This window comes from Crocuta crocuta, unplaced genomic scaffold, assembly GCF_008692635.1.
Source record: "Crocuta crocuta isolate KB4526 unplaced genomic scaffold, BGI_CrCroc_1.0 scaffold67, whole genome shotgun sequence".
NCBI lineage: Eukaryota > Metazoa > Chordata > Mammalia > Carnivora > Hyaenidae > Crocuta > Crocuta crocuta.
Window position 1 is genome coordinate 910393 of NW_027531896.1, and position 23334 is coordinate 933726.

Here is a 23334-nt window from a genome sequence, read left to right on the forward strand (position 1 = left end):
AACAGCTGTTAAAATGTTCTGAGAAATGGCAGCCCTATTTACTCCAAAATCAGTAGACACACTGAATATACAAATACATTCATCTAACTAGATAAAATTCTTAACTAGAATATAATTCTTTTCAAAATTTAAAAGTAGATACTATAATAAATATCATTTATTCAATAGTTAATGAGCAACCTCAACTATAAAGAAGGCAAGAGAATAATAAAAGGCAATGGAAAGAACTCTAACATAGTATTTTGTTTTCTAAGCTCACAAGAAATTAGGAACAACAAATTAGGAAAAAGAATATAGCTCTGTAGACAAGAGTATTGACAGACTGGCAGAAACCAGAACTCAGAAAAGTCTAGGGTTTTTCAGATAGGTGCACATTGATCTGAATACTCCCCAGTGTTCCTGAGAGCATCGTGATTTTTCTAGCATAAAATACTATTTATACTGAAGACTTTGTTCAGGCAGTACAACATGTCTAAGAAAAATATAAAGTATATCCTATTGTTTAAATTTTTTTCTATTTAAAACACTTCAAATAATTTTTACACTTAAATAGGTAGATATCACAAAATTTGTATGTGAAAGCCCTAACCCCCAATACCTCAGAATGTGACTGTATTTAAAGACAGGACCTTGAAAGAGGTGATGAAGTTAAAATGAAGTTGCTAGAATGGGCCCTGATCCAGTCTTACTGGTGTCCTTACAAGAGGAAATTTGGACACACACAGGGACACTAGGGGTGTACATGCACAGCAGAATGACTATGTGCAGACAAAGCAGCAAAAATGTGGCTATCTATATGCCAGGGAGAGAAGACTAAACAGATCTTTCTCTTATGGTCCTCAGAGGAAACCAACCTTGCTGGTACCTTGCTCTGGCACTTCTAGCCCAGACTCCAGACTACTAGAAAATACACTTAGTTGTTTAAACCACTAGTCTGGGACATTTTGTTATGATAGCCCTAGCAAACTAATATATGCTATATGATTTTCAAAGACTTAAAATTTGTGGCATACACCTACAAGTGGTTCATTTTAGACCCAAAGACACCTGCAGATTGGAGAACCATCTATCATGCTAATGCACTTCAAAAGAAAGCTAAAGTGGCCATACTTCTATCAGACAACCTAAACTTTAAAACAAACACTGTAACAAGAGATGAAGAAGGGCACTATATCATAATTAAGGGGTCTATCCACCAAGATTTAACCATGGTAAATATTTATGCCCCCAACTCAGAACAACCCAATATACAAATCAATTAATCACAAACATAAAGAAACACATTGATAATAATATCATTATAGTAGGGGACTTTAACACCCCATTTACAGCAATGGACACATCATCTAAGCAGAAAATAAACAAGGAAACAATAGCTTTGAATGACACACTGGATCAGATGGACTTAAGAGATATATTCAGAATATTTCATCCTAAAGCAGCAGAATACACATTCTTCTCGAGTGCACATGGAACATTCCCCAGAATAGATCACATACTGGGCCACAAATCAGCCCTCAACAAGTGCAGAAAGTTTAATACCAGGCCATGCATATTTTCAGATGACAACACTATGAAACTTGAAATCAACCACAAGAAAAAATTTGGAAAGACCACAAATACTTGGAGACTAAAGAACATCCTACTAAAGAATGAGTGGGTTAACCAAGAAATTAAAGAGGAAATTAAAGAGTACATGGAAGCCAATGAAAAAGAAAACATGACAGTCCAACACCTCTGGGATGCAGCAAAGACAGTCATAAGAGGGAATTATATAGTAATCCAGGCCTTCCTAAAAAAGGAAGAAATGTCTCAAATACACAACCTAACCTTACACCTAAAGGAGCTGGAAAAATAATAGGAAATAAAGCCCCAAACCAGCAGAAGAAGGGAAATAATAAAGATTAGAGCAGAAAACAATGATATTGAAATTTAAAAAACAAACAAACAAACAAACCAGTAGAACAAGATCAATGAAGCCAGGAGCTGGTTCTTTGAAAGAATTAATAAAAAAAAATTGATAAACTCCTATCCAGATTTATCTAAAAGAAAAAGGAAAGGACCCAAATAAACAAAATAAAGAATGAAAAAGGAGGGATCAAAACCAGTATCATAGAAATACAAATAAAAAGAAGAGAATATTATTTGTGTCCTTACAAGAGGAAATTTGGATACACACAGAGACACCAGGGGTATACATGCACAGCAGAATGACCATGTGAGGACAAAGTAGCAAGAAGGTTGAGCAATTATAAGCCAACAAACTGGGCAATCTGGAAGAAGTGGACAAATTCCTAGAAACATACAAACTACAAAAACTAACACAGGAAGAAATAGAAAATTTGAACAAACTCATAACCAGTAAAGAAATGGAATCAGTAATCAAAAATCTCCCAACAAACAAGAGTTCAGACCCATGGTTTTCCAGGGGAATTCTACCAAACATTTGAGAGTTAATATCTATTCTTTTGCAGTTGTTCCAAAAAAAGCAATGGAATGAAAACTTCCAAACTCTTTCTTTGAGGCCAGCATTACCTTGATTTCAAAATCAGACAAAGACTCCACTAAAAATGAGAACTATAGACCAATTTCCCCGTAGAACATGGATACAAAAATTCTCAACAAGATACTAGCAAACCTAATCCAACAATACACTAAAATTATTATTCACCACAATCAAGTGGGATTTATTCCTGGGATGCAGGACTGGTTCAATATCTGCAAATCAATCAATGTGATACATCACATTAATAAAAGAAAAAGAATCATGTGATCCTCTCAGTAGATACAGAAAAGGCATTTGACAAAATACAGCATCCTTTCTTGATAAAAATCCTCAAGAAAATAGGGACAGAGGGAACATACCTCAAGATTATAAAGGCCACATGTGAAAGACCCACAGCTAATATCATCCTCAGTGGGGAAAAACAGAGCTTCCCCTCTAGAGTCAGGAACACTACAGGGATATCCACTCTCACCAATGTTGTACAACACAACGTTGTCCTAGCCTCAGCAATAAGACAACAGAAAGTAATACAAGACATCCAAATGGCAAGGAAGAAATCAAATTTTCACTCTTCGCAGACAACATGATACTGTATGTGGAAAACCTAAAAGTCTCCACCAAAAAACTGCTCGAACTGACACATGAATTCAGCAAAGTCACAGGATATAAAGTCAACATACAGAAATTGGTTGCATTTCTATACATCAAGAATGAATCAGCAGAAAGAGAAATCAAGGAATCGATCCCATTTACAATTGCACCCAAACCCATAAAATACCTAGGAATAAACCTAACTGATGAGGTAAAAGATATGTATATGGAAAACTATAGAAAGCTTATGAAAGACATTAAAGAATACAGAGAGAAATGGAAAAACAGTCCATGCTCACGGATTGGAAGAATAAATACTGTAAAAATGTCGATACTACCCAAAGCAATCTACATATTCAATGCAATACCTATCAAAATAACACCAAATTTCTTCACAGACCTAGAACAAACAAAACAAATAATTCTAAATTTTGTATGGAACCAGAAAAGACCCTGAATAGCCAAAGTAATGTTGAAAAAAAAAACAAAAACCCCAAAGCTGGAGGCATCACATTCCAAATTTTAAGCTGTATTACAAAGCTATAATTGTCAAAACAATCTGGTACTAGCACAAAAACAGACACATAGATCAATAGAACAGAACAGAGAACCCAGAAGTGGACCCACAAATGTATGGCCAACTAATCTTTGACAAAGCAGGAAAGAATATCCAATGGAAAAAAGACAGGCTGTTCAGCAAATGGTGTTGGGAAAACTGGAAGCAACATGCAGAAGAATGAACCTGGCTGCTTTCTTACTCTATATACAAAAATAAACTCAAAATGGATAAAAGACCTAAGTGTAAGACAAGATACCATCAAAATCCTAGAGGATAAAATAGGCAGCAACCTCTTTGACCTTGGCTGCAGCAACTTCTTACTTGACATGTCTTTGGAGGCAAGGGAAACAAAAGCAAGAATAAACTATTGGGACTTCATCAAGATAAAAAATCTGCACAGTGAAGGAATCAAACAAAACTAAAAGGTAACTGACAGAATGGGAGAAGATATTTGCAAATGACATATCCAATAAAGGGTTAGTTATCCAAGATCTATAAAGAACTTATCAAACTCAACACCCAAAAAACAAATAATCCAGGGAAGAAATGGACCAAAGACTTGAACACTTTTCAAAAGAAGACATCCAGATGGCTAACAGACATATGAGAAGATACTCAACATCACTTATCATCAGGGAAATACAAATCAAAACGCTAATGAGATACCACCTCCTACCTGTCAGAATGGCTAACATTAAACAACACAGGAAACGATAGATGTTCGCAAAGATGTGGTAAAAGGGGAACACTTTTGCACTGCTGGTGGGAATGCAAACTGGTGCAACCACTCTGGAGAACAGTATGGAGGTTCCTCAAAAAATTCAAAATAGGGGCGCCTGGGTGGCTCAGTTGGTTGAGTGTCTGACTTGGGCTCAGGTCATGATCTCACAGTTTGTGGATTCGAGACCCATGTCAGGCTCTGTGCTGACAGCTCAGAGCCTGGAGCCTGCTTTAAATTCTGTGTCTCCCTCTCTCTCTGCCCCTGCCCCGTTCGCACTCTGTCTCTTTGTCTCCTTAAATAAATAAACATTTAAAAAAATTCAAAATAGAGCTTGCCTAAGACCCAGTAAGGACGCTACTAGGTATTTATCCAAAGGATTCAAAAATGCTGATTCTCAGGGGCACATGCACCCCAATGTTTATAGCAGCACTATCGACAATAGCCAATTATGGAAAGAGCCCAAATGTGCATCGAATGACTAATGGATAAAAAAGATGTGGCATATACATACAATAGAATATTACTCAGCCATCAAAAAGAATGAAGCCTTGCTATTTGCAACAACATGGATGGAACTAAAGTGTATTATGCTAAGTGAAATAAGTCAGTCAGAGAAAGATAAATATATGATTTCACTCATGTGAGGAATTTAAGAAACAAAACAGATGAACATAGGGGAAGGGAAAGAAAAATGAATCAAAAACAGAGAGAGAGGCAAACCATAAGAGACTCTTAAACACACAGAACAAACTGAGGGTTGCTGGAGGAGTGCTGGGTGTGGGGATGGGCTAAATGAGTGATGGACATCAAAGAGGACATTTGTTGGGATGAGCACTGTGTGTTACATGTAAGTAATAAGCCACTAAATTCTACTCCTGAAACTGTTACTATACTACGTGTTCGTTAACTAGCTTGGATTTAAATACAATTAAAAAATAAAATAAAATAATATTTGTAGCATACATCTACATATGTCTATTTTTCTATATTGAAAAATATAAAACATTTTTTCAAAATATCAGAAGGCAAAGAATAAAACTGAAAATTTTATTTCTCCCCTTAGAAGGCAATACGTCAAAACCTCTATAAGAATGCCATTTCACACCCATTAGGATGGCTATTATAAAAAAAAGAGAAAAAAAGAAAAAAAGAAATAAAAAGGAAAGAAGAAGAAGAGAAGAAAACCTAAAGCACAAAACAAAAAACCCAGAAAATAATGAGTTTGGCATGGATGTGGAGACACTGGAAAATCTCATACATTGTGGTGGAAATGTAAAATGGTGCAGCCATTCTGGGAAACAGTTTGGTGGTTCCTCAGAAAATTAAGCATAGAATTACTAATATGATCCAGTAATTCCACTCTTAGGTATATGGTTCAAAGAACTGAAAGCCGGGTCTCAAAGAGATATCATTCACTCATTCATAAACACCGTTATTCACAATAGTCAAAGGGGGGGAGCAATTCATGTGTCCATCAACAAACAAAATATGATATATCCATACAATGCAATATTATCCAGCCTTAAAAATATGAAATTCTGATACAAGCTACATGAACCTTTAAAAAATTATGATCAATTAAATAAGCCAGACACAAAGAGATATATACAGTATGATTGCATGTGTATGCCTATAAAGTAGGAAAATTCATAGAGACAGAAAGTAGAACAGTGGTTACCAGGGGCTGGAGAGTAGGGGTAGTGAGGTGTTCTCATTTAATGGGTACACAGCTTCTGTTTGGGATGATGAAAAAGGTCTAGAAATGGATGGTGGTGATGGTTGTACAACATTGTGAATATACTTATGCTACTGATTATACATTGAAAAATGGTTAAAATTGTAAATTTTATGTTATGTATATTTGATCACATTTTTTAAAAAGGCAATACCTGAGAAAATGGAATGTCATAATCCCTGTAGAAACCAGTTCTTTTTTTGTGGGAGCTTTCTGTATGTTCAACATCTGAATCAAGGCTGTAGTCTGAACTATCATCACTAGATGGAGAATTATGCTAAAAGAAGGGAAAAAACAATTATGTTACATCTGCAAAAGGAAGAACATTTAACTAGTAACTAGATAGATTTGTTTCAGCCAGAAGTGCCAACCAGTAGACAGTATTATCCTAGTAGGTTCTGAAGTATTACCTGAAAAATCCTTGTTCTACAGGCCACCACCACCCCAACTTCTCTAAAATTTTCTGAGGAAAAGTGTATCTTCCCCTCTTCTTAGGCACTTAAGGGCAACATTATCCTCATCATCTCTGTGATCTGAGGATCTGTGCCCTACTATGCTTAAAAGTGATCTTAGGTTTAAGTTAATCTTAAAAGAATAAAACCAGATACTCAAAGAGGAACACAGAACATGAGTAGAGTATGAATTGATTTATTTTTACCTAAAATGATTTTAGAATTCTTATTACCTAAAGTGGCTTTAGAATTCTTCTTTTGCGTAAATACCCTAAAACTAAAAGATACCAAAACATTCCAAACTATAAATGTGAAATAAATCCAAACCACAAAATTGAACAGAAGTGAAATGGAAACCACAAGGAACTGATAATGATGAGCAGATATCAAGACTCAGCTTTTTTTTTTTTTAATGTTTTTTATTTATTTCTGAGAGAGAGAGAGAGCATGAGCAGGGGAGGGTCGGAGAGAGAGGGAGACACAGAATCCGAAACAGGCTCCAGGCTCTGAGCTAGCTGTCAGCACAGAGCCTGATGCAGGGCTCGAACTCACAAGCCATGAGATCATGACCTGAGCTGAAGTTGGACACTCAACCGACTGAGCCACCCAGGCGCCCTAAGAGTGAGCATTAAAATATGAATGCATTTCTTAAAAAAAAGTCACCAAATCTCCATGTAGTCAAAATAGTTATCTTCTCAGGTTAAGCATTCTTTTTAAAGAATTCTTAAAGTTCTTATCAGTGTATTGACTCAGTAAAAATTTGGTGAACTAAATTGAACTCAGATGCTTTTACAGTAGAAGGATGTGTTTTCCTCTACCCCATTCTTTTTTTTTTTTAATGTTTATCTGTTTTTGAGAGATTAATACAGAGCATGAGCAAGGGAGGGGCAGAGAGAGACCAAAACACAGAATTCAAAGCAGGCTCTAGGCTCAGCTGTCAGCACAGAGCCTCATACAGGGCTTGAACTCACGAGCCATTAGATCATGACCTGAGCCAAAGTCAGACATTTAATCAACCGAGACACCCAGGTGCCCTCCTCTACCCTATTCTTAAAGGTTCTTCTAAGGAAAACAAACTTTTCCTCCACTTTGTTCTTAAATGTTTTCAGGTTTTGTTTTGTGGTAGTGCTATTTCTGTTTTTGCTCATTTGATAAGTGATATGAAGCAATCTTTTTATAATTATGCTATGAAACACTTCAAACTTAACTATTATTTGTTAGTTAGGGTTTGAAATAATTATTGCCCATTTAAAAGCCAAGCTTGCTAAGTCACCAGCAGAAGGGCGCTCCAGCTCCAAGGAAAACCTTTCATTTGAAGATCACACAGGAATAAAACTTGATTAAGAAGAAATTCAGGGGCACTTGGCTGGCTCAGCTTGTAGAGCATGCCAACTCTCGATCTCAGGGTTCTGAGTTCAAGCTCCACACTGAATATAGAGAGTACTTAAAAACAAAATCTTAAAGAAACACAAACAAAAACAAAGAAAAAGCTCAGATGACGACAATGCCTCAGGAAAAACCACCAGGGAAAAGAAGGTTCTGCTTAAGGGAGAAGGTTCTTCACGCTACTCCAAAAGTGAGGCTAAAAAACATTAAGAATACTATTGTCAAAAAATATATACATGTGGTTCATATATAGTAATAATTATTACCTGAAATTAGCAATTGGACCACATTTAAAAATAGGCAGTAAATAGAATATATCAGAAAAGATGGTATATCACTTCTGAGATTATATCATAAAAAAAAGACTATAGCTGCCCGCAGCACCCTTTTCTGTTCCCTGACGGCCACACCTGTGTCCACTGCACTTTTGAACCTTGTCGGTTCGACCAGTTCTGTATTTTCAACCCCCGTTTCCACTGTGGACTCTGGTTGCTTTAAACATTCAGTTCTCGTGTCAATCAATGAAGATAAATACAGCCTTGATTTCGGGAAAAAAAAAAAAGACTATAGCTTTCATCTTGGATGCTTTCTCGGCTCTCTCTCACTCTTGGGTCGCCTGCTTTGGGGGAAGCCAGCTGACATTATGAGGACACTGAGGCAGCCTGTAGAGATGTCCACGTGGTGAGGAACTGAGGCCCGCCAAGGGTCATGTGAGTGAATACAGAACAGAATCAATCCTACCTCTGTTGAGCCAGCTGTGAGATGACTGTAACCTCATGTGAGCCAGAATCACCTGGTTTAGCTGCGCCCAATTTCCTGACTGACAAAAACTGGGAGATAAATTGCTGTTCTTTTAAACTTCTAAGTTTGGGGTAATATGCTATATAGCAATAATTAACTAATAAGATATTGGTGTCTGGAAATGCTGTGCTTTCATAACAAATAGCTAACAGGCAGGAGGGGTTTTGGAATCAGGCAGTGGATGGAAATTGGAAGGACTTTAAGGAGAGCATTAGTGAAAGTCTAAATTGCCTTGAAGGAGTGGTGTCTGGCTGGCTCTGTTGGAGAAAGTAACTCTTGATCTCTGGGTCATGAGTTTGAGACACATAGGGCACAGAGATTACAAAATAATAATAATGATAATAACAATAATAATAAAAATAACAATAAATAAACTACCTTGAATGACTATTAGTAAAAGTTTGGACTTTGAGGCAACTTAAAGGAAAGTGAGAGATATCCTATTAAAATTGGAAGAAGGGACATCCTCGTTATGCAGTGGCAGAAAGTTGAACAACATAGCAACATTCAACAGCATGCAAAGTAGAAAATGTATCTAGTGAAGTAAGTGATCTAGTTATGATTTTCAAGCACAATGCTGAGGGGCTCCTGGGTAGTTCAGTTGGCTAAGAGTCCAATTCTTGCTCACTCAGGTCATGATCTCACATTTGGTGAGATGGAGCTCTGCGCTGGCTGTTTTGATTTGCCACTTTTCTAGCCTTTAATACTATAATACTATAATTTTCTCCTGATAACTGCTTTAGATATATTCCATTTGTACTTACATGTCAAGAGTTTGTTCTCATTATTTTATTTTCATAAAATTCTGTAATTTTACTCCATTTTCCCTGTCTTCCACAAGCTATTTACAGTAGGTATTTTAATATAAAGTAAAAAGACATTTTGTGTTTGACTTTATTAGTAATGTCTAGTTTTATTATATTGTGATTTGACAAAGCTTTTTGTAACATTTCCACTCTATCAAAGTAATTGGAGCTTACAAGGATACTCTACGGCCATAAAGATGAGAGGATGAAGTGTTCTCAGGATTCGGAGCTTGCAACATATTTATAATCTCTCTTTAACATCCTTACCACCTTATCATTCACTTGATTGATCTCTTTGGGTTAAGAAAGGCATATTGGTTTATCTCCTGCTATTAGTATATTCCTATTTCTTCTTGCAGCTCCCATAGTTCCTGGTTTTCAAAAGTTGCTTTTGGGGGGGATGTAAGATATTAATAACTTATATTTCATTATGAATTATAACCTTTAACATCATAAAATGTTCTTCTTTGTTTCTTCCAATGCCTTTTTGACCTAAATTTGACTTTTTCAAATATCAGCATTATGACTTCTGCCTTCTCTTTCTTTGCATTTGCCTGGCATGGCTTTACTTACTTTTAAAATCTTTCTCTTGTACACAGATTAAAATTGGATCTTTCATTGTTGGGGAGTATACCTTTTGGTATTTAGAAAAGTTTGTATTTTTGTTTCAATTCTTTCTTTCATACAGCCTTTTTCCAATAACCTTACTCCTGTCCCTTCTTTGCATACTGTTTCTTTTCTTTTTTAAAATTTTTCTTGTTTATTTATTTATTGAGAGAAAGAGAGAGAGAAAGAGAGAGACAGGGAGAGAGAGAGTGCACACACAGGCAGGGGAGGGGCAGAGAGAAGGACAGATAGAAACCCAAGCAGGCTCTGCGCCATCACAGCAGAACTCAGGAACTGTGAGATTATGACCTGAACTGAGATCAAGAGTTGGATGCTTAACTGACTGTGGCACCCAGGCGCCCCTCCATACTGTTTCTTTACCAACAGGACCAATAACCTCTTCTCCTTTCTCTCTTTCATTCCCAGAATAATAATTTGAAGCAACATCATTTTACTCTCTGTTAATAACTATAAGGCAATCAGTAACCTTACTCTTCTTGTCATGTACTCTTCTGCTTTTCCTGATATTTTTTACAGCTGTAATGTCCAGATACATAATATACTGCTCTTCTTATGTCCATCATTTAGTCTTAGCTTTATAAGGAAATATGTACGTGTATATAGATCCCTCTCTCTCAACTAGTCATTTTGGTTATCTAAATCTGCTCTTTTTAGAGGCTATAGGAAAGCTCATGATAACAATGTTCCTGAGTTCTATCATATATAGTTTTTCTGAGGATTTTATATTTGAAGGCCAGTATTTAGCTGGATACAAAATTCTTGGCCCAAATCTTATTTAAATATGTAATTCCACCAGCTTTCGGCATAAATTGGTATCAAAAATTTTTATATAAATCTGATTTTCTTAGGGACACCTGGGTGGCTCAGTCCGTTGAGCATCGGACTCTTGATTTCAGCTCAGGTCATGATCCCAGGGTCGTGGGATCAAGTCCCATGTCGGGCTCCTCACTGAGCATGTAGACTGCTTAAGATTTTCTCTGTCTCCTCCCCTGCTTGAGCTCTCTCTCTCTAAAATAAATAAAATTTTTTAAAAAAATATGATTTTTCTTTTCCCAATAAAGGACTTGGTCTTTTTGCCTAAGTGACCAAAGGATGTTTCCCCCAAATTGTATTCATGCTGTTTGACAACAGCTTATATTGCTTTAATTTTTTTTATCATTTTGAAATATTAGGTTAAAGATCTTATATGTTTTATGGGAATTCTTTCTCTTCTGGAAGAGTATTATTCTATCCATTATTCTCCCTTTTTAATAATAATAGCTTATGTGGAATGTGATCATGGTTTTATCTTGTTCCCTAGGATTATCTGTTCTGTTGTTTGCATGAAGTATATAAATATGGCTATATATTCCTTGAGATATGCTTCCCTTGCTTCTTTCCCTCATGTTTAAAATCTATTTCTTTCCGGGGTGCCTGGGTGGCTTAGTCGGTTAAGCGTCCGGCTTTCGCTTAGGTCATGATCTCGCGGTTCGTGGGTTCAGGCCCCGCGTCGGGCTCTGTGCTGACTGCCAGCTCAGAGCCTGGAGCCTGTTTCAGTCTGTGACTCCCTCTCTCTCTGACCCTCCCCTGCTCACGCTCTCTCTCTCTCTCTCCTAGAATTAAATAAAAACCTTAAAAAAATTAAAAAAAAAAATCTATTTCTTTCCTTGCCTGGTGCCAGTATGCTTGTTCTCTTAATTTAGATTCTACTGCTAGTAGTTATGTCCTCAGTATATGATTCTGTCTGAGAAGAGGGATTTGGTTGATTAGTATTAGGAGTTCGTCAGGCCCAGACCATTCAAGCATCATTGAAATTCACATGGTCACCTTATACCCACGTGTGAATTGGAACTAGTAAAGCCCCCTTTTACTTTCTGCTGCTTTTCTCAGTTTGGCCTATGGACTTTTCATGTTGAGGGGCAGGGGGATGCCTCCATTTGAGATGAGATGACAGTTTGTTTTCTGGAAGTTTCATTACCTTCCCTCTGTTTCAGTATGCACAGTTGCTGATCCTATACTGGACTTGTTGCTGTCTGTGGTTTGGCCTTATCCATTTTTATTTTTAAGGTTTGTAGGGATAAATTGTTACTTCATTTTTTTTATGTTTATTTATTTATTTTGAGAGAGAAGGAGAATGCCAGAGTGCACTAGCAAGCAGGGGAGGAGCAGAGAGATAGAGGGACAGAGAGAATCTCAAGCAGGCTCCACACTACCAGCACAGAGCCCAATGAAGGGCTTGATCTCACAAGCCATGAGATCATGACCTGAGCCAAAATCAAGAGCTGGACGTTTAACCGACTGAGCCACCCAGGTGTTCTAGATTTTGCTATTGTTATTGCTCTGTTTTATGGGGGAATTTCAAAAACTACCCCACTACAGCTGCCAACGTTTCCCTGAGTTCTTGTCAGCATAGATGTCCCTTCTTCCCTATCCCAAACAACATTATTCTCTATCCAGCACCCTACTCCTTTTTCTTGATCATATTTTCATTTGTTTATTGCCTTCCCCTTCCCATTTCAATGTATTCTCTGATAGAGACTGTTTCTCATTAATATAACTCTAGCATAGAGCACAGAGATTTCCACAGCAAGCACATGATAATGCATTTGAATGAATAAATAAACAAATGAATGGACACGTCAATGCTGCTAATCTAGATATGTAGAGAATAAAACTTTCTTAACCTTTTATCATCAAATAAAAAGGTTTATTTTAACTTGCATTAAAAGTTACCTTAATTTTTTTTATCTATACCATGGAATACTACATGGCAATGAGAAACAATGAAATCTGGCCATGTGCAGCAACGTGGATGGACCTTGAGGGTGTTATGCTGAGCGAAATAAGTCAGGCAGAGAAGGACAAATATCATATGTTTGCATGTATAGGAGGATTAGGAGGAACTTGACGGAGGAACAAGGGGGAGAAGAAGGGCGGAAATGGTGGGGGAAAGGGAGAGAGGCAAACCATGAGAGACTCTTGAATGCTGACAAAAACTGAGGACTGATGGATGTGGGGGGGAGGGGGGGATGGGCATGGAGGAGGGCACTTTGGGGATGAGCACTGAGTGTTATGTGGAAACTAATTTGACAATAAACTATTTGTAAAAAAAAAAAAAAGTTACCTTAATTTTTAAGTCTTTGAGATAATCCATATAATCTTTGTGTTTAGAAAATGTATTAATCACATAAATAAAAATATCTAATCAGTAAGTTTACAATAAAATAAGGAATGATTTATACTTTCTAATTTTCAGTATTTTATGTTTTATAAAAATTTACTAAAAGAATTAAAAACAGATTTCAACTAACCTTATGTTTTTCACGTTTTCTCCTTTTGGATTTTTTCTTTTCTCTTTCTTTCTTGTGTTTCTTCCGTGATTTTCTATAGGCTTTCTCATTTTTCTGCTTTTCATCCTCTTTTGTTTCCTGTTCTTGTGTTTCTTCAAATCCTGCATCATCTATTTCACCATCTTCTAATTCACCATCTTCTCTGTAGAAGACAATTAAATTTTTAGTTTTAAATGTCAATTTTAAAAATGAATCTTCAATACTTCCAAAAGGAAAAAAAGCACATCCAAGAATTTGAGTTATATTCATTTAGATCATGGGTGGCAAATTTTTCCTTTAAGGCCTGCAGGCCACATATGGTTTCTGTTGCAAATTCTCCCTTTCTTTTGGAACAGTCTTCCAAAAATCTAAGAACCAGTCTCAGCAACAAAAATTTGCCAACCTCTGATTTAGATTTAAGATCACTGACTCTCACCAAATGAATGAATAAATGCATGAATGCAGTGCTAGTAGTTACCATCTACTAAACTAAAGATTAAACTAAAACACTTTAGGAAGTAAACATTCTTATTACAGGAAGGGATTTTTAACTTAGTGGTGTGTGAACAACTTTAATAGCTTTAAATGAAATAGCTTTAAAATGAAAGTGATCTGTATTAATTTTCACCATGAAAGTAAACTTCAATAAGAAATATATTTCAATAGGTAGATAAATAGCAAAAACTGAGCCACAGAAGAATCATAAATTAAATCTGAATCTGTAAAAAATATTTGTAGTAAAACCACAAATTTACTTTTTGAATTCCACTTTCCAAATACTAGTATCTTTGCTACTATGGAGACTGAAGTAAAACAAACTTTTATATTGTTTATGACATTTTTATAGTTATAGAAGCCAAAATATTCAATATCTTTAAAGGCAAATTAAATAATAATCTACATAAGAAGATAAATATATAAAATAAGTTTAGGGGTGCCTGGGTGGCTCAGTCAGTTGAGCATCTTGACTCTTGATTTCGGCTCAGGTCATGATCTCATGGTTCATGGGACTGAGCTTCCTTGATGACAAGAGTGGAGCCTGCTTGGAATTCTCTCTTCCCCTCTTTCTCTTCCCCTTCCCCGTGAGTATGCCTGAGCTCTCTCGTTCTCTCTCAAAATAAATAAACTTTAAAAAATAAGTTTAGTATTTAATCACACTTCCATACAGTTTGAAAAAATGCAAACTGCTATACATAGTACCTGGTGGTGCAGAAAGACGAATGTCTGTATAACAGAACCAAATGAGAAGCAACTAACTATGGTGTATGCATTGTAAATATACTTTAAAGTTACTAGGAATATGTGATTTCTAAAATGCAAAACTGACCATGTTACTCTCCTGCTCAAAATCTTCAATGATGGTCTCAAATTTGCTTCAGAATTATTCACTGGGGAAGGGGGAAAGTGGTATCAACAATATTCATCATGAATTGGTAATTGCTCGAATTGTGGGATGTGTAGGATTTGTTTTACTATTCTCTTTGTATGCGTTTGAAGTTTTCCATAATAAAAAAGACAGTACCAATGATTTCCTTCTGACCTGGGAATAATGTCAAAACCTGATATTGCCAAAAACCCCTTTATAATGGAGTCCCTGCTTACCCAACTACTTTTAATTTCTCATGTCTCCAAGCTTTAAACACTGCCTTAAAAGCTCTCATTGCCCTGCTGTTTTCAACGCCCACCCCCACCCATACACCTGGCTAATTCCGGTTCATTCTGTAGGACCCAGTTTAGATGTCATTTTCTCTGAGATGCTTCCACTGACTACCCAGGTTTAGGTGAGATTAGTCACCCTAAGTACTCCCCTAACAATACTCATTTCTTTATCACTGCACTCTATACATTATGTTCAAATAATCTGAACATATTGGTTGGGGAAGTAAACTATGACTGTCTCTTTCATAGCTGTATCTCTAACCCATAGCATGGTTCCCTGCTGTTCACTGAAGGGATGAATGTATAATATTCATAACCCTTGCATTACAGAACGGGCATATGATACCACCCAGAATTGGTAGTGAAGTTAGTATTAGTTTTCCCCAATTTCTATTATAAAATTAGAAAGGTATATATCCATTTAGGAAGACTTGAAATTTTCTTATGAGGCAGACTTGGCACTCTGCCTGTCTTAACAAAAAAAGTTCTGAACTTTTTATAACACTATAAAAGCTTAAGTCCCAAGAAAAATGAGCGCATATATTGACAAAAAGATAAGCATAGAATGTTCTTAGCAGCTTTAATCACAATAGTAAAAAACTGAAGAAAATTGTAAAGAAAAACAGTAAATGGATAAATAAATTGTGCTTCATTTATATAATGGAATACTATAAGGCAAAACAAATTAGCCACTGCTATACACAATATGGATGAATCTTATAAACATAGTTACAAGTAAAAGAAGCTAGACACAAGAGAGTATTGTTTGATTCCATTTATATACATATTTCAAGAAAAGGCAAAACTAACCTATAGTGAAAGAAGTAAAAATTGTGATTACCTCTTAGAGGGTTGGAACTACCCCAAAAAAAAGGGTACTAAGAAACCTTCTGGGGTGTTAAAATATTCTATATATTGATCTGTGTGGTGATCATTATATATACATACATATTTATGTGTAAAAAGGCATCAAGTTGTACATTTAAGAACTGTATACTTTCCTGCCTATATTTATACCATAATAAAATATTCATAGCACCAAGAAAACCTATGAGCATTCATCCTTTCTTTTACCACCTTTCTCCTCTAACTTGAGCTCCTTAAAGCATAAATTGCTTTATATCTTAAAATCACTAATTCATACTTAACATTTTGACTAGAGCTATTTAAATACCTCAGTATTCAAGCTAAAAATGCTACATACGAATTTATGCCCTATTTTACATAAATTCTTTAACTGTGAAATACAGAATATTTATTTTGTCATTAGACAAAAACAGTGAAAGTGTTTTACTTTTCTTTCTTCTCCCTTCTCCCTGTTTACCATGTCGTTGTTCACACAATAACAAATTTAAACTTGTGAATTTCTGTATGGTTCCAAAAAAATAGGATAGAAAAAGAACATAAAGAACATTTATCCCCACATATATGAATTGTTGACAAATGCTTTACAAAAATCAGCTTTGGGCACAAAAGGAAAGCATGTGTGGCCTAATGGGAAGAGGAAACTTCATGGGAAGACAGCTGGATTCTAATTCTAGTTCTGTCACCAAAACAAGCTTTCTTGATTGAGCACTTACTAATGTATCAGATACTAACCTAGCTCTGTGAAAAATAAAAAAAATAGAAGAGATAGTAGAAATAGGTAAGAGTTCTCGGCATTCTCTAGATCTCAAATTAGCTCAACACCATTATGAAAGCTGTTTTATTTACTAAACCCAAGACACTTTTTGAAAATTAATAATTCAAAAAGAGAAGCTCCTACCTAGGTCAATTCTATAATGGACTTTTTATTCATGTAAAATAATGACTTTTTACTAATGTAAAATAATAAAGTGATTACGTCCTTTCTAGGAAGAGGCATATTCATGTTTATGGATATGTATATAATTCTTCAGTTAACTAACAAAATTATTTTTAAAAGAATTTACCTTTTAGGTAAATCCATAGAGACAGAAAGTAGATTAGGGATTGCCAGGTAGTTTGGAGGAAGGAATGAGGAGTGATTGTCAGTGGTCATGGAGTGAGGAAAATATTCTAAAAAAAATTTTTTTAAGTTCTAAAATTAGATAGTGGTATGATTGCACAACTCTGAATATCCTAAAAACCAGTGAATTGTGTACTTTAAAAAGGTGAATTTTATCTCAACAAAGCTATTATTTTAAAAAATAATAAAGTTTTAAAAGATTTTGTCTCTAGATTTAACTATCTAGATTGCAGACAACCGGAGAAAATCTTAATACACTGTGGTATAAATTTAAAACTCTGAAATTAGTCAATGCCCTCACTTTTCATGATATGTTCTTATTCTGAGGTAAATTATTCACTAAATCCTTACAAACTGATTTGCTTCATAAAGGATTCTACTTTTTCCCTCTGATATTGTTGCTATTAAAACAACTTAATCTGAACCAGTCTTACCTCCACAGATAGTTTCTGCTTTTTCTTTATGCTTGCCTAAAGGCTCCTATTACAAGCTACAGATCAGAAACTGAGTCTTCTGGAAGAAACACAAAAGCCTCAATAAAAGACTATACAAGTACTCCTGATGGATGATATTAAAAGATATTACTCATAAGCTTCCTGAGATAAGCTGATATTATCACCAGAAAAAAGACATTTCTCAGAAGACACCAAGTAACTGTGTCAGATGTCCAGGATATCTTTACATTCCAGAAGCAGAAGACTTTACAGAAGTAGACTGCTTATCCCAAGACCAACAGAACATAAATTTCCTATATACTTGAAATTATTGCTTGTAACACTTCTTTTCATGCTTTTGTTCTAATACACCTTGTCATTTCTCCTTCACCATGGATAATGTACAAGAATTCTCTGTACTGACACCCTAGCAACCTTACATGTCTCCACATAGACAAAGCTCAACTACAGGCTGACCTCAGCCCTGGAAGAATGCCTCATGATCCTCCAGACTACGGAAATATACACAGTCGTGGAAGGTGCTTCTACAAAGCTCTTTCTCACTCACTGCCCTAAACTCTCTTCATCTGGCCACTACTCCTCAGCCACAGGGTACCCTAACACTCATGTTGCCTGTGATTATCCGGCCTCTTTGGTTTCAGTGTTACCCAGTGAGACAATGGACAAGAGAAGCTGACATCATGGTGATCTGTTGTCTATGTATGTAATAAACTGAATTTTACTGGCTGAATTTGTCAGAATGCTTAACAGAAAACTTGCTTGGCTCTAGGCTTGCCCATGACTACTCTGATCTTTTCCCTCAACCTATATAACTTATATATGATCCTCTTGATAAAGCCTTGACCTAACTCCATACCCTATACTTCCCAAACTAGATATTTCTTCTCAAGGAAAATACAGTCTGGTCATACCAGGGCCATGGAAGAGTTACCTGACATGTGTTTTTGTGATTTTATGTTTATCCCCAAACTGGACCTCGAACATTTATATCCTAGATGGCTCATCTTAATTGTTTCAGGAAAAAGATTCTCTTTACAAATTACCAGTGGTAAAATCTGATGGATATCTACCACCCTTAAAGTGTTTTTACCTTTATCCTTTATCCAACATGTTATAGCCTCTGGAAAATATTTGGTTTGCAGAAACTCAACTTAACCCTTTTTGACTGTTTCACTCCTCGAGCCAACCTTAGAATTTCTCAAAGCCTCAAATCAAATACAAATTCCTTCAAGAATGAGGCTTTGAACAAATTTATGGCCAAAATTATAAATTCTAATTAGCCTAACATCTTCCATAGTCCTATTGACAACCTTTCCAAATTTTGCTTAACTCTATGCAAGTTACCCCTATCCCAGAGATAACTAAGAATCCCTTTCTTACTCACTTTTGTTATAAGCAATTCTTCTTCTGTTCCTACATATGTGACCCTTTTGGTCTTTATTTCCTCAATCAACAACATCTTTATTCATATTTGCCTCATCAAAATCTATCTTGTATATACAGATAACAACTATATATAAAAACATAATAATTAGATTATTTTAGATATTTCCTTCCCAACTCCTTTAGGAGACTATGCTTCTGTGGGGGTGTCTGAAGGAAAAATGATTTACCTGGAGGGAAAAAAAAAGATACTCCCTTTATGCTAGAATCACTGAGGCTCTATTTTCAACTACAGAGGTCACATAACTTGAAAACATTATCAAAAATTTGTGACTAACATTGACTGTAAAGATAAATAATACTGCAAAGCCCTAGAATTACAACAAACTAAAGTCACTGATCTAAGTGGTTGTGGATAACAGCATAGCCCTAGATTTCTTGCTGGCAAGCCAAGAAAAAATATGAAATACTGCTAATACTTCCTGTTGCCCATGGAGTAATATCACAGGGAAAGCTGACCAAGCTATATTCAAATAAAAGATAAGACAACTTGACTACCAAAAGTCAATTCAGAAGTCTGAATTTTAAGATCTGATATCCTAATCAAAGTGAGAGAATCTATGGTCATCACTCTAAAGTAACTCCTAGTCTTTTCTTACAATAGTTAGTCATGGCTATTCTTACTTGTCTGACAGTCTTCCAGTTTCCATGTATGGTCTCCAGAGTCATATATGCTTCTGCACAGCTGTTATTTCATCAGATGGTACAAAAATTCATTTTGCAATTGAAGGAAAACAAAAGGACTCTGATATTCAGTCAGGCTAAATACCGAGGTCTTTGATCACAAATCCTCCAAAGGTCATAACCCATATAGCATTGAAAGGTAGCATGCTGTTTTTTATCAGTAGGACTAAAGCTGTACTGCTAAAATAAAACTCCACCAAATTCCTAGCAGGTGCATACAAAAGTGATGATTCTGTATCTCTGAGCCTAACATACTTTCATATCCCACCTGAGACCTCTTTATAAAGTAATCTCTATACTTTTGTGACAGCAGAACAAAATCAAAAGGAAGAATTTCTATGGGGCGCCTGGGTGGCTCACTCTGTTAAGCATCCGATTTCGGCTCAGATCATTATCTCATGGTTTGTGATTTCGAGCCCCGTGTCTGGCTATGTGCTAACAGCTTGGAGCCTGGAGCCTACTTCAGATTCTGTGTGTTCCGCGCTCTCTGTCCCTCCCATGCTCATGCTCTGTCTCTCAATAATAAATGTTAAAAAGGAGAAGGCAAGATGGTGGAGAAGTAGGGAGCTCCGTACATTTCACTCGCCCACATCTCTCAAATGGAGAAGGCCATAGAAACCCTTACAGAATCCAGGAGTTAGGGAGGAAAAAGAAACAGAGTCCACTGAGAAAACAACGTTATAGCGTGAGTGCGAGCTGGGGAAGATAATAACGGGCCGGGACCCAAGACACAGAGGGAGGGGAGGGAGCCCTCTTTGCAGGGAGCCATGGTGAGTAGAGGGGAAAAGAAAGAGTAGCTGAAACTGCTCAAGGAACTGTCCATGTCCCTGGAGAAGAGAAAAACCTTGGCTCGGGACACAGAGTGATCCCGTTTCCAGCTGTGCAGATGACTGTGAGCTGGACGCCAGGAGAAACTGCTCCTCTGCTCCCCAGCTAGACCCGGAGGGTAAGCAGCAAGCAGCGTGCCTGAAGCTGCTCAGCCGCTCCTGCCGCTCTCTCCGCTCTTGCTGCTCTTCTGGCTGGGGTGGATCCCCAGTGGGGAGGTGACAAGCTTGAAACTGCTCAGAGGGACTCGGTCTGTGGGTTTATTTTGGGAGGTATTGTAAGGACACAAGTCTAAACCATACAAACTCCATGACAGGCCTTAAGTTTCCCTCTAAACTAGAAGGCCTAAGTTTCAGTTTCCCTGGAACTATCGGGCAGCTACACACTGCCCAAGGCCAAAGAAACTGCCCACCACATCACTCCACCACACTACTTGGCAACACCCAATCAAGAAAGGCCAGCAACTATAGATAAAACTGTTACCTAATGTTAAAGTTAACCCATTAGGCACCGAACAAGACCCTAGGCTCGCTCTGTAATTGATTGAATTTAAAAGTACTCTAAAGGTTGTAATTGGGTCTCACCAAAAGTAACAAATACTCTAGACAATGTGTATGGTTAAACCCGCTGTCAATGATATTGTATAATTATGACTGGATCACTGTTTCCATGCCACAACTTCTGTAACTCCCCGGTCACAAACCCCATAAAAACCCTACTCTGCCTTTGTTCGGGGCTCACTGCACGGATCCACTGCGCTGGTAAAGTCTGTGAGCCCGAGCTCGAACCCGTAATAAAGCCCTTTGCCTTTGCATGCGTGACTCGGTCTCCCCGGTGGTCTCTGGTCGTTGAGGATACTGCAATCTGGGTATAACATTATCAGTGGGGTTTGCGGACTAAGATCTGAAAACAAGGCATGGCTTGGAACATGGAACACAGCCCACCTTGGCTATGCCCTGGCACAGGGAGAGCGGACCCAAAAGAGTGAGTTTCAACACTTGGTTCCAGAAGGGACTGGGGCGCCGCCATTTTTCTCTCCACAACCACCTAGGTGGGACCTCAGGGAGCGGCCCGCAGGACTCAGTAGAGGCTAAAACCTGCCTACACCAAACCACGCCCACCCCCTCTAGAGAGCTGCTTTTTTTTTTTGTTACCAGAGCCCGGAGCAAGACCAACATGAATGCATGGCCGTGATTAATTCTAGATCAATTCTTTCTATTCAGCTATATTTTCCCTTGTCTCATTCATATCCCTCCCCTCTGCTGGACGGGCACTCTGGTCATTGGTTTGCTTAAATAGTCACATTTAATCCATTCTCTAGACGTATATTCTACATCTCCACCACTACCTTTCTCTCTGTCTCTCTCTGGAGTAATCAGACTATATAGTTTCTCTGAGTAACATTATCTTTGTTTCTTTCTCCTCGCCTCTTACCATATTCTCCTCTTTCTCTTTCTGAATTAAGCCTCTTTGTCTCTCTGTCTGGTCATCATCCAATTTCACTTCCTCCCTGCCGTCATTTCTCTCTTTGTATATGCTCTTCCATCAGCACTGCATACACCCTGCTCTTTATTTGTAGCTGGGAATTCTGGTTTTATGCTTTTTATGTCCTTTGTCTTTTGGGGTTTTTTTCTTTTTTCTTTTCTTTTCTTCTTTATTTTTTTATTTTTATTTTTATTATGTTTTTCCTCCTTCCTCTTTTTTTATTTCTTTTTTCCTCTTCTTTTTTTTCCTTTTTCTTTTTCCCTTTCGGTTTGCGTGTTTGTTGGATTTGTCTGTACGTTTATGTGCCTTTGTTCCCTGTGTGTTTGTCTGTCCGTTTTCTTCTCCAGGGATACCTCAAGAAACAAGCCAAAGTACACATGTGCAGAGTCCCAAATACCACTACGAGTAGGGAAATAAAATAACCAAAGTCTCAACATGAGAGACCAAGACACACCATTCAAAGAACACTTCCTAAATGGACAGGCCCTGGACAGTCAAAGAGCCTTCTTTAATACAGCAGTACTTGCAGGTGCAGAGTGCATAGCAAGCTTTTAAAACTGTTAAGAGACAAAAAGCTAGCAAAATGACGAAATGGAAGAACTCTCCTCTAAAAAAATTCCAGGAAGAAATGACAGCTAAAGAACTGCTCAAAACAGATATAAGCAACATAACTGAACAAGAATTTAGAACAATAGTCATAAAATTAATCACTGGTCTTGAAAAAGGCATGAAGACATCAGAGAAACTATTGCTACAAAGAATATGGAGCTTAAAAATAGTTGTGATGAATTAAAAAATGTTATAAATGAGATGCATAATAAAATGGAGGCGTCCAATGTATGGATTGAAGAGGCAGAGAGGAGAATAGGTGAATTAGAAGACACAATTATAGAAAAAGAGGAAGCCGAGAAAAAGGGAGATAAACTGATCCAGGAACATGAAAGAAGAGTTTGAGAGCTGAGTGATACAATCAAATGGAGCAATATCCGTATCACAGGAATTCCAGAAAAGGAAGAAAGAGGGAAAGGCGCTGAATCAGTCCTTGAACAAATTATAGCAGAGAACTTCCCCAATCTGGGGAAGGAAACAGACACTGAAATCCAAGAGGCACAGAAAACACCCCTCAGACATAACTTGAATAGATCTTCTGCATGACAGATCACAGTGAAACTGACAAAATATAAGGACAAAGAGAGAATTCTGAAAGCAGCTAGGGATAAAAGGGCCCTAACATACAAAGGGAAACCTATCAGAGTGGTTACAGACCTATCTACTGAAACTTGGCAGGCCAGAAAGGAATGGCA

At 37.0% G+C, this 23334-nt stretch overlaps 1 protein-coding gene across 1 annotated transcript in view; it reads right to left on the reverse strand.

The window, feature by feature from the left end:
* Nucleotides 1–23334, reverse strand: part of ZC3H6 (zinc finger CCCH-type containing 6) — a 72072-nt gene that overhangs the window by 30907 nt on the left and 17831 nt on the right. The window contains exons 2-3 of the mRNA XM_077773486.1: nucleotides 13475–13655; nucleotides 6267–6389 (exon numbers count right to left, since the gene is read on the reverse strand). Of these exons, the coding sequence (XP_077629612.1) occupies nucleotides 6267–6389; nucleotides 13475–13655 (304 nt within the window). The remainder of the gene's footprint in view (nucleotides 1–6266; nucleotides 6390–13474; nucleotides 13656–23334) is intronic.